General features: G+C 40.4%; 1 protein-coding gene across 2 annotated transcripts in view; it reads left to right on the top strand.

Annotated features, from left to right (window-relative positions):
• Nucleotides 1-19,580, top strand: part of LOC140734560 (sodium-coupled neutral amino acid symporter 1-like) — a 117,697-nt gene that overhangs the window by 74,670 nt on the left and 23,447 nt on the right. For both annotated transcript variants that reach the window (XM_073058700.1, XM_073058701.1), the window contains exons 8-10: nucleotides 7,354-7,436; nucleotides 16,555-16,613; nucleotides 17,060-17,167. In XM_073058700.1, coding sequence (XP_072914801.1) covers nucleotides 7,354-7,436; nucleotides 16,555-16,613; nucleotides 17,060-17,167 — 250 coding nt within the window. The remainder of the gene's footprint in view (nucleotides 1-7,353; nucleotides 7,437-16,554; nucleotides 16,614-17,059; nucleotides 17,168-19,580) is intronic.

Here is a 19,580-nt window from a genome sequence, read left to right as displayed (position 1 = left end):
AACACACTTTGAGGATTTGTGTACAATTTAGAAAATATTTTGTTTTATTGAGTTTTTCACTCTCCAGTCCCATCTTTCTCTAACTTTTTTTTTAAACTTCTATGTCTGATGTAGTTTTTAAAGAGTGGAATAGATTGGGTATTAAATGTTTTCATGATTTGTTTGTTGGAGATAGTCTCTTCATTTGAACAACTGCCAGTTAAGTATAGTCTACCAAAACTTACTTTTTTCAATATTTACAAATTAGAGACTTCTTGCGTTCTCAAGTACATACATTTCCTAAAAGTCCAGATAAAAATTTACCTTGATATAATTTTTAATTTGAAACCCTTCCATAATGCATCTATATCTAATATGTATGGTATGTTGTTGGGAATGAGAAATATTCCTTTAGATAAAATTAAAAATCTTTGGAAACAAGATGTACAGGTTTCAATTTCTGAGGACACTTGGAATGAAATTTTTAAATTGGTTAATACCTCATTGTTATGTGCCCATTATTCCCTTCTACAATTTAAAGTAGTTCATAGAGCTATTATGTCTAAAGATAAGTTGTGTCATTTTTATTTGGATATATCTCCCTCTTGTGATAGATGAGAAGCTTCACTAATCCATATGTTTTGGACTTGTCTGAGTATTGAAAAATATTGTAAGGAAGTATTTCAAACTTCATCGGTGCTTTTAAAGTAAATTTTAAACTTAATCCTTTGACTGCCTTATTTGGTATCGTTAGAGGAAATGATATTATTTTGGAGACACATGATTTGCATATTTTGGCCTTTTTTCTCTTATAGCCAGGAGGGCATTGTTGCTTAAGTGGAAGGATGCCACTCCGCCTAATCATACTCATTGGTTACATGATATTATGTCTTACTTAATTTAGAGAAGATTCGCTGTTCAATTTCTGAACCTAGACAAGATTTTTTAACACTATGGGGACCTTTTTTGAATTACTTTCAAAATCTTTGATTTGCTATTAAGGGCAGATGTTGGCTAGTAATATGTTTTACTATATGTTAAGGATTTTTTCCTTTTTTTTTTAACCAAACAGCTGTTTTCTTTTCAGTAGTGGGTTTAGATTTTTTTATTATAATAATTTTTTTTCAATTTTATGTTTAAATTTAATTTAAATGGAAAATGGGGTAATTACACTTCATCTGTGATTTCAATATATTGTAATCGATAAATATTATATATCTTATTGTACTCTGTATCCTTTTATGTAAGAAATTAATAAAAATATTGAAAAAGAAAGAAAAAGAAAATCCCTTAAGGGCAAACTGACTACCAGGAAACACAGGAGACTACAGACATTAGAATCTGGAACATAAAATAGACTGGAAGATCTGTGGCTCTGGAATCAGCTATAGGAGCAAATGAATAGTCAATATTTTGGATCAAGAACACTACACCAGGACTGAGAGAAGATTCCTCCCTTAAACCCTGCACCAACACAGAGGGAAAAGATCTAGTATAAAGAAGAGAGAGGAAGGAATGATGAAGATGCCGGAAGGTGATAGGTGGAACCAGATGAGGGGGCGGGCAGGAGAGGAATTAGGCCATCGTATTAAGACAGAAGATAAAAGGCAATAAGATAAGCTCAGCTTTATTTGTCAGATATATCTCAAAACATCAGTGAAATGTGTAATTTGTGTCAAGTTAAACCAGCAAGGGTTGTACTGGGCAATCACAAGAGTCGCCACGTGTCTGGTGTCCGCAACTCTCAAACTCTAACTGTATGTTCTTGGGATGTATGTAAGAAAACAAAAATAGACAGGGAGAAAATGGCAGTAAGAATCCGAATCAGGTTTAATATCACTGGCATATGCCGTGAAATTTTTTGTTATGCAGCAGCAATACATTGCATTGCAATACATAATAATAATATTAAATAAAAATGACAATAAGAAATACATACTTAAACATTCAATTAAATAAGTAGTGCAAAAAGAAGTAAAAAATAGTGAGCCAGTGTTCATAGGTTCATTATCCATTCAGGAACCTGATGGTGAATATATTCAATCAGAGCATTGAGTATAGGAGTTGGGATGTAATGTTAAAATTGTACAAGGCATTGGTAAGGCTGAATTTGGAATATTGTGTACAGTTCTGGTCACTGAATTATAGGAAAGATATCAACAAAATAGAGAGAGTACAGAGGAGATTTACCAGAATGTTACCTGGGTTTCAGCACCCTAAGTTACAGAGAAAGGTTGAACAAGTTAGGTCTTTATTCTTTGGAGCGTAGAAGGTTGAGGGGGGACTTGGTAGAGGTATTTAAAATTATGAGGGGTATCGATAGAGTTGACGTGGATAGGCTTTTTCCATTGAGAGTAGGGGAGATTCAATCAAGAGGACATGAGTTGAGAGTTAAGGGGCAAAAGTTTAAGGGTAACATGAGGGGGAATTTCTTTACTCAAAGAGTGATAGCTTTGTGGAATGAGCTTCCAGTAGAAATGGTAGAGGCAGGTTCAGTATTGTCATTTAAAGCAAACTTGGATAGGTATATGGACAGGAAAGGAATGGAGGGTTATGGGCTGAGTGCAGGCCAGTGGGATTAGGTGAGAGTAAGTGTTTGGCACGGACTAGAAGGGCCAAGATGGCCTGTTTCTGTGCTGTAATAGTTATATGGTTATATTGCGTGCGTGTCTTCAGACTCCTGCACCACCTCCTTGACGGGAACAGTGAGAAGAAGGCTTGATGCTGGGGTTACTTGACGGATACCATCTTTTTGAGCCATCACCTTTTGAAGATGTTCTTGATGGTGGAGATACTTGATAATGGATACCAGCTTTTTTGAGTCATGGCCTTTTGAAGATGTTCTCAATGGTAGGGAGACTAGTGCCCATGGTTGATCTTGCTGAGTTTTTTGCAGCTTTTTCCAATTTTTTGCAGTTGCCCCCACCTCACCCCCATTCTAGATGGTGGTGCAAACAGTTAGAATGTTCTCCGTGGTGCATCTGTAGAAATTTGTGAGTGTCTTTGGGGACGTACCATTTCTCCTCAACTCCAAATGAAATATAACCACTGCCATGTCTTCTTTGTAGATCTATCCTGGGCCCAACATATTGGTGCAATTACAGAGGTGTGGACACTCAGGTACTTGCAACTGCTGACCCTATCCATTGCTGATCCCTCAATGAGAACTGGTGTGTGTTACCTCAGTTCCCCCTTCCTGAAGTTCACAATCAATTATTTGATTTTACTGCTGCTATGCAAGGTTGTTGTTATGACACCATTCAACTAGCTGATACACCTTGCTTGATCTATTTCGCTCCTGTACCCTTCCTCATCACCATCTGAAAGTCATGCTGCCCCAGCAACCCTGATTAACCTTAACCTAATAATGGGACAATTTACAATGACCAATTAGCCTTGGACTGTGGGAGTAAACCATAACTCCAATCTCTGGAATGCCCTGAGCTGTACAGCATTGCACCGTCCGCTACGCTACCGTGACACCCGTGTTTTTGATTAGAACTGAGGGTATGATTGGGTTGAATGCTGAGCTGTAGTCAATAAACAGCAGCTTGACTTATTGCAATTCTTCAGGTAATCCAAGGCCGAGTGGAGAGCCAGTGAGATTGCATCCACTGTAGACCTATTGTGGCAATAGGCAAATTGCAGTGGACCCAGGTCCTTGGCTAAACTGGAGTTGTTCAAGCTATACCAACCTCTCAAGGCATTTCATCACTAAATGTGAGTGCCACTGGGTGATAGTCATTGAGGCAGCTTACTCTACTCTTCTTGGGCACTAGTCTAAATGTTGCCCTTTTGAAACAGGTGGGAACCTCCAAACAGAGATCACAGAGCTATCAGATATGACAGGGATTCACACAGGTGTAATTTTATTCTCCCTTTCAGGCATTGGACTCATCTGGGAGTGAGGCATCACTGCCATTCATGATATTAGGTTTCACTTTATTGGAAGTAATAGTCTGCAAACACTGCCAGAGTTAATGTGCAACCGATTCTGTTTCTAACCTCAATCAGAATTGTTTTCTCACTCTTATAATGCGTTCTGTAGGTCATACCTAGATTTCTTGTATGGTCTGGATCATCACTCTTGAATTTAATCTAGCCCACAGAAGACTATGTATCTCCTGGTTCATCCATGGCTTTTGGTTTGGGTATGTCCAGTATGTTCCCAAAGGCACACAGTCATCCACATGGGTTAGAAACATAGAAAAGATACAGCACAATACAGGCCCTTTGGCCCACAAAGCTGTGCCGAACATGCCTCTGCCTTAGAACTACCTAGGCTTTACCCATAGCCCTCTATTTTTCTAAGTTCCATATAGCCATGCAGGAGCCTCTTAAAAGATCCTATATTTTCCATCTCCACCACTGCCGCTGGCTATCCATTCCACGCACTCTCTGTGTGAAAAAATTTACCGCTGACATCTCCTCTGTACCTACTTCCAAGCACCTTAAACCTGTACCCTCTTGTGGCAGCCATTTCAGCCCTGGGAAAAAGCCTCTGGCTATCCACATGCTCAATGCCTCTCATCATCTTAAACACCTCTATTAGGACACCTCTCATCACCTCCGTCGCTCCAAGGAGAAAAGGCCAAGTTCACTCAACCTTTTGATGAAATTGGTGACAACTGTGGCATATTCATTCAGATTCAAAGATGAATCCTTGACTATTGCTAGGTCCACTGACTCAAAGCAGTCCTGTAAGTGCTCTTCTGCCTCCCTTAACCATAGGTCCTCAGGTGATCAGACCTTCCAATGTGTGGGCTTAGGATGGCAGAGTAAATGTTCTTGATGGTGGTAATATAGTGGTCGTGTGTTGGAACCTCTGCTTCCACAGGTGATATGTTGGTGGTAGTTGTTCAGAGTCTTCTTCCAGCTGGCCTGGTTGAAATCTGCAATGATAGAAAGGCATTGTTTCATCATTGCTGTTCCCAGTCCTCAGTTCTTCCAGTGCCTGACAGATATTGGCCTGAGGTGGAATGTATATCACTACTAGGATAATGGAATAAAAATCCCTTGGCAGATAAACTAGACAACATTTGATTGCTCAATGTTCCAGATCAGGTGAGCAGGACTGAGACAGAACTGGCATATCTGTGGAACACAATGAGTTAATCATAAAGCATACTTCACCTCTTCTACCTCTAAAAGGCAGAGTGGTCCTGTTTTTGGAAAGTGTGGTGAAGTCATCAGGCTGCAGCGCTGCATCTGAAATGGTGGGAGATAGCGATATTTTTGTAAAGCAAAGCACACAGCAGTTTCTGATGCCTCTCTGGTAGAGTAATATTGCTCTGAGATCTTCAATTTTTTTCTAGCGATTGTACATTTGCCAAGCAGGATAGTTGAGAGCAGGAGGTCTAAGACCTCGGTATTTCAGTTGTAGTGGTAAACCAGTGCACCACTTCTATTTCCTTGAATGGGAACTGCACTCGTGTCCTGAGTCTGCATTCTAGGATCTGTCGATGTTGAATTCAGGGTGTTTACACATCTTAGAAAGGGTGGAGATGAAGGCTGATGGTGATGGGTAGAGCCAGACAAGGGAGAGGTGATGTGCAAATGGAACCAGGTGTCCTGCTGTAGAGGAAGTGCAGCGTAGATTCACGAGGTTAATTCCTGGGATGTCTGGACTGTCTTACGCAGAGAGGTTAGAGAGACTGGGCTTGTACACGCTGGAATTAAGGAGATTGAGAGGGGATCTGATTTGGACAAGATAGAGGCAGGAAATATGTTCCAGATGCTGGGAGAGTCCAGTACCAGAGGGCATGGTTTGAGAATAAGGGGTAGGTCATTTAGGACAGAGTTAAGGGAAAACTTCTTCTCCCAGAGAGTTGTGGGGGTCTGGAATGCACTGCCTCGGAAGGTAACGGAGGCCAATTCTCTGGAGCTAGATGGGTATCTTATGGATAGGGGAATCAAGGGATATGGGGACAAGGCAGGAACTGGGTATTGATAGGAATTGATCAGCCATGATCTCAAAATGGCGGTGCAGGCTCGAAGGGCCGAATGGTCTACTTCTGCACCTATTGTCTATTGTAAGACATAAAAAAAAGTGTAGCAAGGGAGAAGAAACATAACAGATGGATATATGAGTGATGGGTATTGGAATCATGTGGGAGAAGATGATGAGTGGGTAGAGAGACCTTGAGCAGATTGGTAAGAGTGGGAAAAAACATGGAGGATTGAGTTACTTGAAATTGGAAATGTCAAAGTTCAAACCGTTGGGATATAGTCCACCCAAGAGGAATATAGGTGCTGTTCTTCTAGTTTGCATTTGATCTTGCCATGGCAGTTGAGAAGGCCAATGATAGACAGGTCAGTGTTGGGAAGCACCAGATGACCATTGTGGATAGAGGCAGCTGTTCTGCAAAAAGACTACTCATTATCCAGACTCATACATGGTAAATGGTAGGGCATTGAAGATTGCAGTAGAACAGAGTGATCTAAGAATAATGGTGCATAGTTCCCTGAAGGTAGAATCTCATGTGGTTAGAGTGGTGAAGAAAGCTTTTGGTATGCTGGCCTTTATAAATCAGAGATTTAATGTAATTGGGATGTAATGTTAAAATTGTACAAGGCATTGGTAAGGCCAAATTTGGAGTATTCTGTACAGTTCTGGTCACTGAATTATAGGAAAGATGTCAACAAAATAGAGAGAGTACAGAGGAAACTTACTAGAATATTACCTGGGTTTCAGCACCTAAGTTACAGAGAAAGGTTGAATAAGTTAGGTCTTTATTCTTTGGAGCATAGAAGTTTGAGAGGGGACTTGATAGAGGTATTTAAAATTATTAGGGGAATAGATAGAGTTGACGTGGATAGACTTTTTCCATTGAGAGTAGAGGAGATTCAAACAAGAGGACATGAGTTGAGAGAGGGGGCAAAAGTTTAGGGGTAACACGAGGGGGAACTTCTTTACTCAGAGAGTGGTAGCTGTGTGGAACGAGCTTCCAGTAGAAGCGGTAGAGGCAGGTTCGATTTTGTTATTTAAAAAAAAAATTGGATAGGTATATGGACAGGAAAGGAATGGAGGGTTATGGGCTGAGTGCAGGTAGGTGGGACTAGGTGAGAGTACGGCACGGACTAGAAGGGCCGAGATGGCCTGTTTCCATGCTGTAATTGTTATATGTTATATGGTTATATAACCTTTCCCCATCTGTACCTCTATTTGAAACGTTGACCAACCCTTTGGTTCCTCAGATGCTGCTTGACTCACCAAGTTCATCCAGTTGTTTAGAATCCAGGATCTTCAGTCTCTAGAGTCTTATAACTGCCACCTATTCTCAAGTCTATCACAGTATGGTTTCTAAGTAATAAATGGTCATAACTGATCTCCTTCAGTACTTGTAATAAAGCCCATTTCTTTTTCCTTTTCAGAGTGTGGTACTTAAATGGCAACAAACTCGTTATATTTGTGACATTAGTCATCATCCTACCTCTGTGCCTATTGAAGAACTTAGGTAGGTATCTAATGTTATTTAAGCAATATTTCTGAAGATGCCAGAGATGACAGTAATCAAAAATACTTTATTGTATATATTCAATATTTGGGACCAGGGCAACAACATCACCAACCAGGGCAAGTATATCACAGCAACCATGGCAAGTATATCAGAATGACCAGGACAAGTATCACCAACTAGGGCAAACATCAACAACAAGAGAAAATCTGCAGATGCTGAAAATACAAGCAATAAAGCAGGCCACGTAGCACCTCTGGAAAAGAGTACAGTGAACAATCTGGGCCCGAAATGTGACTGTATTCTTTTCCATAGATGCTGCCTGGCCTGCAGAGTTCCTCCGGCATTTTGTGTGTGTTGCTTAAGTATTACTAAATGGTAATATCCCGACCAGGGCAAATATCACCAACCAGGGAGTATCGCCAAACAGGGCAAATATCACCAGGTCCCTCTACACCTCTGATGTTTGAACCTTCTCCCTATTTAAATAATAGTCTGCACTATTGTTCCTTTTATCAAAATGCATTATCATACATCACCCAACACTATTCCATCTGCCACTTCTTTGTCCATTCTTTCAATATGTCTAAGTTCTGCTGCAGTCACATTGCTACCTCAGCACTACCTACCCTCCCCTATTTTTGTATCATCCGCAAACTTTGCTTCAAAGCCATCAATTTCATTATCCAAGTCATTGACAAACAATGTGAAAAGTAGAGGTCCCAGTACTGACTCTGAGGAACACCACTAGTCACTGGCAGCTAACCAGAAAAGGCCCCCTTTATATAACCATATAAAACAATTACAGCACGGAAACAGGCCATCTCGGCCCTTCTAGTCCATGCCGAACGCTTACTCTCACCTAGCCCCACCGACCTGCACTCAGCCCATTACCCTCCATTCCTTTCCTGTCCTTATACCTAACCAATTTTACTTTAAATGACAATATCGAACCTGCCTCTACCACTTCTACTGGAAACTTCTTCCACACAGTTGCCGCTCTCTGAGTAAAGAAGCTCCCCCTCGTGTTACCCCTAAACTTTTGCCCCCTAACTCTCAACTCATGTCCTCTTGTTTGAATTTCCTCTACTCTCAATGGAAAAAGCTTATCCACGTCAACTCTATCTATCCCCCTCATAATTTTAAATACCTCTATCAAGTCCCCCCTCAACCTTCTACGCTCCAAAGAATAAAGACCTAACTTGTTCAACCTTTCTTTGTAACTTAGTGCTGAAACCCAGGTAACATTCTAGTAAATCTTCTCTGTACTCTATTTTGTTGACTTCTTTCCTATAATTCAGTGACCAGAACTGTACAGAATACTCCAAATTTGGCCTTACCAATGCCTTGTACAATTTTAACATTACATCCCAATTACATTAAATCTCTGATTTATAAAGGCCAGCATACCAAAAGCTTTCTTCACCACTCTATCCACATGAGATTACACCTTCAGGGAACCATGCACCATTATACCTAGATCACTCTGTTCTACTGCATTCCTCAATGCCCTACCACTTACCATGTATGTCCTATTTTGATGTCCTACCAAAATGTAGCACCTCACACTTATCAGCATTAAACTCCATCTGCCATCTTTCAGCCCACTCTTCTAACTGGCCTAAATCTCTCTGCAAGCTTTGATAACCTACTTCATTATCCACAAAGCCACCTATCTTAGTATCATCTGCTTACTTACTAATCCAATTTACCACCCCATCATCCAGATCATTAATGTATATGACAAACAACATTGGACCCAGTACAGAACCCTGAGGCACACCACTAGTCACCAGCCTCCAACCTGACCAACAGTTATCCACCACTAGTCTCTGGCATCTCCCATCCAGCCACTGTTGAATCCATTTTACTACTTCAATATTAATACCTAACGATTGAACCTTCCTAACTAACCTTCTGTACAGAACCTTGACAAAGACCTTACTGAAGTCCATATAGACAACATCCACTGCTTTACCCTCGTCAACTTTCCTAGTAACCTCTTCAAAAAATTCAATAAGATTTGTCAAACATGACCTTCTACGCACAAATCCATGTTGACTGTTCCTAATCAGACCCTGTCTATCCAGATAATAAAATATACCATCTCTAAGAATACTTTCCATTAATTTACCCACCACTGACGTCAAACTTACAGACCTATAATAGCTAGGTTTACTCTTAGAACCTTTTTTAAACAATGGAACAACATAAGCAATACTTTATTTCCACTCGCTGCCTCCTCCCTGTCAGCCATTCCTCTATCCATACCAGTACCTTTCCTATAACACCATAGGATGTTAAATTGTTAAGCAGCCTCATGTGTGGCACCTTATCAAATGCCTTCTGAAAATCCAAGTAAATGACATCCACTGTCTCTCCTTTGTCCACCCTGCTTGTTACTTTCTGGAAGAACTCTAACAAATTTGTCAGGCAAGATTTCCCTTCACAGAAACATTGCTGACTTTGACTTATTTTGTCATTAAAGTACCTTGACACCTCACCTTTAATAAGAAACTTTCCCAACCACTGAGGTTAGACCAACTGGCCTATAATTTCCTTTCTTATGTCTTCCCCTCTTTTTGAAGAATGAAGTGACATTTTCAATCTTCCAGTCCGGGACCATGTCAGAATCATGTGATTCTTGAAAGATCATGACCAATGCATCCGTTATCTCTTCAGCAACCTCTCTCAGGATCCTGGGATGTAGTTTATCTGGTCAAGGTGACTTGTCCACCTGAAGCCCTTTGAGTTTGCCTAGCACTTTTGGTATCCTACTTTATATTATTGGCTAGTCTGCCCTCATATTTCATCTTTTCCCTTTTTACGTCTTTTGTTGGATTTTAAAAGCTTCCCGATCATCCAACTTCTGGCTCACTTTTGCTACCTTGTATGCCCTGTCCTTGGCTATTATGCAGTCTTTAGCTTCCTTTGTCAGCCACGGTTACCTACTCCTGCCATTTGAGAACTTTTTCCTCTGTGGGACATATCTATCCAGCACTTTGTGACCTATTCCTAGGAACTTTAGCCATCTCTGCTGTGCCATCATCCCCACCAGTATCCTCCTCCAGTCCATCTAGGCAAGCTTCTCTCTCATGCCTCTGTAATTCCCTTTATTCCATTGTGATACTGATACATATCAGTTATGCTTCGCCCTCTCAAATTGCAGTATGAATTCAATCATATTATGATCACTGCCTCCTTTACGTTAAGATCAGGGTTATTATTCAACACCCAATCTAAGATGGCCTTTCCCTGAGTAAGTTCAATCCCAAACTGCTCCAAAAACCCATCTCATAGGCATTCAACAAATTCCCTCTCTTGTGATCTGACACCAACCTGATTTTCCCAATCCCCTTGCATATTGAAGTCCCCCCCAATTGTGATATTACCTTTATTCCATGCCTTTTCCAGCTCCCCTTGCTCTTGGCTACTATTTGGAGGCTTATGTATGATCCCCATAATGTTTTTTTCTTAACTCCACCCACAACATTATCTGACCCTATGGAATCTCTTTCTAAAGATGTAATTCTATCAGAGCCACACCACCGCCTATGCCTTCCAACCTGTCCTTTCAATACAGAGTATATCTTTTGACGTTAAGCTTCCAACTAGAGCAAGTATCATAGACCACAGCAAGTATCACCAATCAGGGCAATCATATCAAGACAACCAGGGCAAATATCACCAAACAGGGCAGTATCATCAGCCAAGGCAAATATCCATAAGACCATACACCATAGGAGCAAAATTAAGACATTTTGGCTCATTGAATCTGCTCCACCATTCGACTATGGCTGATCTTTTTTTCCCTCCTCAGTCCCATTCTTCAGCCTTCTCCCTGTAACTTTTGATGCCATGTCCAATCAAGAACCTACCAACGACCTGGCTTCCACAGCTGCCTGTGGTAATAAATTCCAGAAACTCACCACCCTCTTGCTAAAGAAATTTCTCCACATCTCTGTTTAGATGGACACCCCTCTATCCTGAGGCTGTGCTCTCTTGTTCTGGACTCTCCCACCATGGGCAATATCCTTTCCAATTCTACCATGTCTAGCCTATTCAACATTGGAAAGGTTTCAATGACAACCAGCTAGTACAGACCCAGAGATAGTAGAAAGTCACTTGTATGATAACCCTTTCATTCCCAGAATTATCCTTGTGAACCTCTTCTAAACCCTCTCCAATGCCAGCACATCTTTTCTAAGATGAGGCGCCCAAAACTGTTCACAGTACTCATGGTGAGGCCTCACCAATAAAGCCTCAGCATCACATCCTTGCTCTTGTATTCTAGAACTCTTGAATCGAATGTTAACATTGCATTTGTTTTCATCACCACCGACTCTACCTACAAGTTAACCTTTAGGGTGTTCAGCACAAGGACTACCAAGTCCCTTTGCATATTTTTTGGATTTTCTCCCCATTTAGAAAATAGTCTGCGCATTTATTTTAAATGCACATCACAATGTATTTTCCAACATTGTATTTCATTTGCCACTTTCTTGCCCATTCTCCTAAGCTGTCTAAGTCTACCTGGTTCCTCAACACTACCTGACCCTCAACCAATCTTCTTATCATCTGCAAACTTGGCAACAAAGCCAGCTATTCCATCATGAAGATTTTTTATATACAGCATAAAATAAAGCCTCCCCAACAACGAGCCCTACGATACACCACTAGTCACTTGCAGCCAACCAGACAAGGATCTTGTTACTCCCACTTGCTGCCTCCTACCAATCAGCTAATACTCTAACCATGTCAGTAACTTTACTGTAATACCATGGGCTCTTAACTTGAAAGCAGCCTAATGTGTGACAACTTGTCAAAGGCCTTCTGAAAGTCAAAATATATTACATCTACTACATCCCCATTATCTACCCTAAGAATTCCAGTAGGTTTGTCACGTAGGGTTTTCCCTTAAGAAAACTACGCTGACTTTGTTCTATCTTGTCCTGTGTCACCAAGTTGCAGCTATATAGGACCCTGGTCAGACCCCACTTGGAGTACTCAGTTCTGGTCGCCTCACTACAGGAAGGATGTGGAAGCCATAGAAAGGGTGCAAAGGAGATTTACAAGGATGTTGCCTGGATTGGGGAGCATGCCTTATGAAAATAGGTTGAGTGAACTCGGCCTTTTCTCCTTGGAGTGACGGAGGATGAGGGGTGTCCTCATAGAGTTCCTCTCATAGATGATAAGAGGCATTGATCGTCTGGATAGTCAGAGGCTTTATCCCAGGGCTGAAATGGTTGCCACAAGAGGACACAAGTTTAAGGTACTGGGGAGTAGGTGCAGAGGAGATGTCAGGGTTAAGTTTTTTACTCAGAGTGGTGAGTGTGTGGAATGGGCTGCCGGCAATGGTGGTGGAGGCGGATACAATAGGGTCTTTTAAGAGACTTTTGGATAAGTACATGAAGCTTAGAAAAATAGAGGGCTAAGGGTAAGCCTTGTAACTTCTAAGGTAGGGGCATGTTCAGCACAACTTTGTGGGCCGAAGAGCCTGTATTGTGCTGTAGGTTTTCTATGTTTCCATGTTAAGTACCCCATAACTTCATCCTTAACAATTGACTCCAACATCTTTCCAACCACTGAGGTTAGGCTAACTGGTCTATAATTTCCTTTCTGCTGCCTTCCTCCTTTCTTAAAGAGTGGAATAACATTTGCAATTTTCCAGCCCTCTAGCACCATACCAGAGTCCAATGATTTTTAAAAGATCGTTACTAATGCCTCCACAATCTCTGCCACTACCTCATTCCGAACCCTAATGTGCAGTACATCTGTTCCAGGCAACTTATGTACCCTTAGTTCTTGCACCTTTTTGAGCGCCTTCTCCATTGTGATAGTAACTGCACTTACTTCTCTTCCCTCATATCCATCAACATCTGGCATACCGCTAGTGTCTTCCACAGTGAAGACTGATGCAAAATACTCATTTAGTTTAACTGCCATCTCCTTGTACCCCGTTATTATTTCTCTGGCCTCATATTCTAGCAGTCCTATATCCCCTCTCATCTCTCTTATTTTTTATATACTTGAAAAAGCTTTTGCTATCCACTCTGATATTGTTTGCTTTCATATTTCATGTTTTCCCTTCTAATGATTCTTTTAGTTGCTTTAGTTGGTTTTTAAAATCTTCCCAATCCCCTATCTTCCCACTAGTTCTTGTTTTGTTGAATGCCCTCTCTTTTATTTTACATTAGCTTTGACTTCCTTTGTCAGCCATGGTTGTACTATTTTGCCATTTGAATATTACTTTGTTTTTTGGAATACATCTATCCTGTACTTTTCTCATTTTTCCTAGGAACTTACACCATTGATACTCTGCTGCTATCCCTGCCAGTATTTCCTTCCAATTGACTTTGGTCAACTCCTCTCTCATACCACTATAATTTCCCTTACTCCACTGAAATACTGCTACATCTGAACATCACTTCTCTTTGGACTGGAGAGACCACATTGTCTTTTTTTCTATTTCCTGTTTTTATCATTGTGATTGTACTGTTTGGTGGTGGCATTTATACAAAGGACACAACAAATGACAATGATGACCGTACTGTTCCAGTGAGGCCACACTGTCAATCAGTGCTAAGATATCTTTCTGATACCTCTCCTCTTTCTAAAATAAATCGCCAGCCTAGTTCTTGGTAGCTCTTCTGTGTGTATATATGTTCATGTTCCACTCTTGTCTGAGTCAGAGGGACATGGCTGAGGGCAACTTTGTTTTAGGAGTGACCTTTCAGATGAAGTGCAGACGAAATAGGCTTACAAGGTCAGATAGAATTGCTAAACAGCATAATATGAAGCTCTTAAAAGGCTATAAATTATGACAAATTAGACCTTAATGAAGAATAACTTTATTGAATTTGTTCCTTTCTCTGAGATTACATGAGGAATTCAGGGCTGAAACTGAGCTGTGTCGATGAACTTTCCATCCTTTTTGCTAACATGATCTGAGCCCACTGTCCAGAGGTGGTTCACAAGAATGATACAGGGGATTCAAAGGGTTAATGTATAAGGAGAGTTTGATGGTATGAAGTAGAAAGCTGGGAAGTTTATTGGTGAAAGAGACAGAAGGCCATGGAAGAAAGAAAAAGGGGGGAGGAGCACTAGAGGGAAGCAATGGGCAAGGAGATGAGGTGAGAGAGGTTGATAGGTTCTTGTTCCTTTTGATCTGTTAGTCTGCTTCACCACTTCTCCTCTCTCACGTTATCTGCTTATCGCCCAATGTCTCCTTTGGGTGCTCCTTTCCCTTTTTCTTTCTTCCATGGCCTTCTGTCTCTTTCACCAACTTCCCAGCTCTTTACTTCATCCCTCTCTCTCTAGGTTTTACCTGTCTCCTGATGTTTCTCTCTCTCTCTCCTCCCCCCACCTTTTAAATCTACTCCTCAGCTTTTTTTCTTTAGCCCTGCCGAAGAGTTTTGGCCCAAAACATTGATTGTACTTTTTTCTAGAGGTATCTGCCCTGCTGAGTTCCTCCAGCATTTTGTGTGTGCTAAAGAAAAACAGATAATGTTTCAGTTTGAAAATCCTTCAGAGAGAAAATAAGTTAATAAATAACTTAAATAAGAAAATAAGAAAATAATGTATCGAGAGCATCCTGAGCAGCTGCATCACTGCCTGGTTCGGGAATTGCACCGTCTCGAATCGCAAGACCCTGCAGTGGATAGTGAGGTCAGCTGAGAAGGTTATTGGGGTCTCTCTTACTGCTATTACAGGCATTTATACCACACGCTGCACCCGCAAAGCTAACAGCATTGTGAGGGACTCCACGCACCCCTCACACAAACCCCTCCTGCCATCTGGCAAAAGGTACCAAAGCATTCAGGCTCTCATGACTGGAATGTGCTCAGTTTCTTCCCCCAATTCATCAGACTTCTTAATACTGATAGACTGACATTGTAATTTGTCCTCTACTGTGCCTATTGTCTTGTTTATTAATTATTGTACTGCCCTGCACTGTTTTGTGCACTCTATGCAGATCTGTAGTCTAGTGCAGCTTGTATGTTGTTTTACATAGTCTAGTGTAGCCTTGTGCTGTCTCACATAGCCTAGTGTAGTTTTGTGTTGTTTCATGTAACACCAGGGTCCTGGAGGAACGTTCTTCATTTTTACTGTGTACTGTACCAGCAGTTTATGGTCAAAATGACAATAAAAGCAACTTGAGCTTGAACTTGAACTTGGACAGGCGGGCAAGGAGGGAAATGATGGGCAGGTGGAGCTAGGAAGAGAACAGGGGACCAAAGTAGAGCCAGAGTCTGGAAGGAGACATACAGACACACAAGAAATGGAATAGATGTATTATTGTCACATCTATGGAAATAGAGTGAAAAGCTTATCTTGTATACTGGTCATACAGATCAGATCATTACACGGTGCATTGAGGTAGAATGAGGTAAGACAATAAGAGAATGTAGAATAAAATGTTAGACAGCTACAGAGAAAGTGCAGTTCAAGTAAACCATAAAGTGCAAGGTCGTAATAAGATGGATTGTGAGGTCACAAATTAATCTTATACAAGAGAAATTTTTAATAATCTTACAACAATATAATGTGCATATAAATTAGTATTTGTTTACAGGAAGGGATTATTTTCAATAATCCCAAAAAGCACATTAGATTTCAAAGTTCAAAATAAGTTTATCATCACCATATAGTTCCCTGAGATTCATTTTCTTGCAGGCAATTACAGAAAAGTAAATAAAATAGAATTTATTAAAAAACTAGAAAAACAAAAGACTGACAAACAACCAATGTGCAAAAGAAGACAAATTGTGCAAGTAATTTTAAAAGTAAATAAATAATATTGAGTTGTAGATTCCTTGGAAGTGACTCTACTGTTTGTGGAGTCAGTTCCATGTTGAGGAGAGTGAAGATACCCACAGGAGTTCAGGAGCCTAATGGTTGAGGGGTAATAACTGTTCCTGAACCTGATGATGTGGGACCTAAAGCTCCTGAACCTCCTTCCTGACAGTAGTAATGAGAAGAAAGCATGGCATGGATGATGGGGTCCTTAGCTAGGGTTCATTGAGGTGCAAAGGATGAATGTAAACGTTCTGCTTCATCTGAACTGAAGAGATGAGCATCGATATTCAGGGTAACAGTTGATTCTTCCTTTTTACAGGATACCTAGGATATACCAGTGGATTTTCACTTGTCTGTATGATCTTCTTTTTAATTGTAGTAAGTATTCTCCATGTACAGTATCTTACAATCAAAGCAATTGTATTGCCATAAGCATTACTATAAATATGTGCATCATTGTATAGTGTAAAAATGTGCCTAGTAATTAGAATTCAAAGCCACAGATGGCCGTGGAGGCCAAATCATTGAGTATATTTAAAGAAGTTGATAAGTTCTTGATCAGCAAGGGCATCAAAGGTTACTGAAGGCAGGAGAACGGGGTTACAAATGATTATAAATCAGCGATGATGGAATGGCATATCAGACTCAATGGGCTGAATGACCTAATTCTGTTCCTATGTCTAATGTTCCTATGGTCATTGAAAAGTAAATACGAGGTTCTGCAGATGCTGGAAATCTATTGTTAAATATATTTGAGTTATAATGTTTGTAAATGACTGAGGACAGAAAAGGAGATTGCAGTGATTTATTTGTCTTTATTTCAGGTCATCTATGAAAAGACACAACTTCCCTGTCCTTTGATATCAACTAATTCTTCAAACGCTTCTTGCACTGACATGTGCTCACCCAAGTATTTTGTCTGGAATAGTAAGGTAGAGTAACAGTCCATGTTTCTTTTAATTAATGATTTTTTTTAAAAAAATTGGCAGATGTTAGAAATCTGAAGTGAAAACAGGAAATGTTGAAAACATTTAGCAAAATCATCAGAGATATGGAGGTGGCATTATCTGTAGCACTGAGTACAGGCTGAGTGTTTATAAAGCATACACATTACTATTATGAAGGGGTAGAAATTTGCCCTCAGTTGCAATCTTTAAGTGTATGTATGATAATTTCCTTCCACTGAAGTCAAAAGAAAGGAACTTCAGATTCAATGTATAAGTAGTGCATATTTGCCTTTGTATTGAACATGTAACCAGAAGCAAATTTGTAACTCTACATATCTGTTTCAGGAGGCTTTGATTTAATAATTGTGACTGTAAAACTTAATTCTATGTATCTAGTGGTATGGCAAAGGGAAAAATTAATAAATATTAATTGAAGCCCTTTTGCCTTCAGCTGGATGCACCTAGGGACAAAGAACATTAGATCTTCAACTGCAAACCTATTACGCTTTTGTTAGATTTAACTTCATATTTCAGCATTTAATCTCTGTTATATTGAAACTTAGCATTTCATTGGAGATTAAATAGCAAACATTTGAAATCTTGATTTTATTGTCTTGTTGACCTGCATTGCAAAACCCTCTGTTCCTCAAACAATACTCATTCAGTGAATGATTATTTACATTTTCATCCAAAATAGACTACTCTATAGGCCCTGCAACATGCAAAATCTATGTCCTATTTTATGACCACCTGACCATACTTCTGTCACCCATCAGAGCTTTTGACCTTTTAGTTTCAATTTAGCATTTCTGTACAAAGCAGGTCTGAATGGCATTGGGAAGTGAAATTCTCATTTCATCTTGCTGGTAATTACTTTGCCATTATTCATTCAATTTGTTGTTGCAAGTATAATCAGTAATGAAGAAATTAATCTTGCTCCATTTTTCATGCAGTGAGATGCTAATCAATGAACCTGTAATAGAAATCCCAGTAGTAGTGTAATTGTGATATAACTTTCTCTTCCTTATCTAGTTAAACAAACCACATGCTTTTGACCAGTTGCAGACACAAATATGGCAGAGGGATGGGACCCAGTATGACAGAGCAGAGGATGAACCAACAGGTTTACAAGTAGATGATGGATGTAATTTAAATGTAAGAAAGGACAAGCCAATGACTGTGTACAACTGTAGATAGAACAAAGAGTTAAATTATACCACAGAGGCAAAATTCAAAGGGGAAAGAATGCAGGACTGAAGGTGCTGTATTAAAATGCGTATAGCATCCGGAATAAGGTGGACAGTTCGTGGCGCAGTTACAGATTGGCCAGTATGATGTGGGCATCACTGAGTCCTGGCTGAAAGAAGGTCATAGTTGTCAGTTTAACATCAAAGGATATACCCTGTATCGAGAGGACAGGCAAGAAGACGTAGGCGGTGGTGTGGCTCCGTTGGTAAAAGATGAAATTACATCTTTAGAAAGAGGTAACATAAGGGTGGAATGTGGAATCTTTGTGGGTGGAGTTAAGAAATTGCAAGCGTTAAAAAACCATTATGGGAATCATATATAGGCCTCCAAATAGTAGCCAATATGTGGGGCTGAAATTGCAAAGGAAGCTGGAAAAGGCACGTAATAAGGGTAATGACAGAATTGTAATGGGGGACTTCAATATGCATGGGGAATGGGAAAATCAGGTTAGTGTCAGACCGCAAGAGAGGGAATTTGTTGGATGCCTATGATGTGGCTTTTTAGCCACACACATAAAATGCTGGAGGAAATCAGCAGGCCTATGGAAAAGAGTACAGGTGACGTTTCAGGCCGAGACCCTTCTGCAGGTCTGGCTTTTATTTCTCCAGTCTTGCCGAAGGACCTTGGCCTGAAATGTTGACTGTACTCTTTTCCGTAGATGCTGATTGGCCAGTTGAGCTCCTCAGGATTTTGTGTGTGTCACTTGGACTTGCAGCATCTGCAGATATTCTCTTGTTTGAGATGGATTTTTAGAGCAGCTTGTGCTTGAGCTTTCCAGGAAAAAGGCTATCTTAGATTGGGTGTTGTGTAATAACCCAGATCTTATTAGTCAGCTTAATGTAAAGGACTCGAGGCAGTGATCATAATATGATTGAATTCATACTGCAGTTTGAGTGGGAGAAGCACAAGTCACATGTATCAGTATCACAATGGAATAAAGAGAATTACAGAGGCATGAGAGAGGAGCTTGCCCAGGTGGATTCGAGGAGGATACTGGCGGGGATGACCGCAGAACACAGGTGGCTGAAGTTTCTGGGAATAGCTTACAAGGCACAAGATAGATATGTCCCAAAGAAGAAAAAGTTCTCAAATGGCAGGGGTAGACAACTGCAGCTGACAAGGGAAGTTATGGGCTGCTTTTAAGTCAAGG

Source organism: Hemitrygon akajei, chromosome 10 (genome assembly GCF_048418815.1).
Source record: "Hemitrygon akajei chromosome 10, sHemAka1.3, whole genome shotgun sequence".
NCBI classification, from domain to species: Eukaryota; Metazoa; Chordata; class Chondrichthyes; order Myliobatiformes; family Dasyatidae; genus Hemitrygon; species Hemitrygon akajei.
The sequence above is the reverse complement of the archived record's forward strand: the minus strand, read 5'-3'. Positions and strand labels throughout refer to the sequence as shown.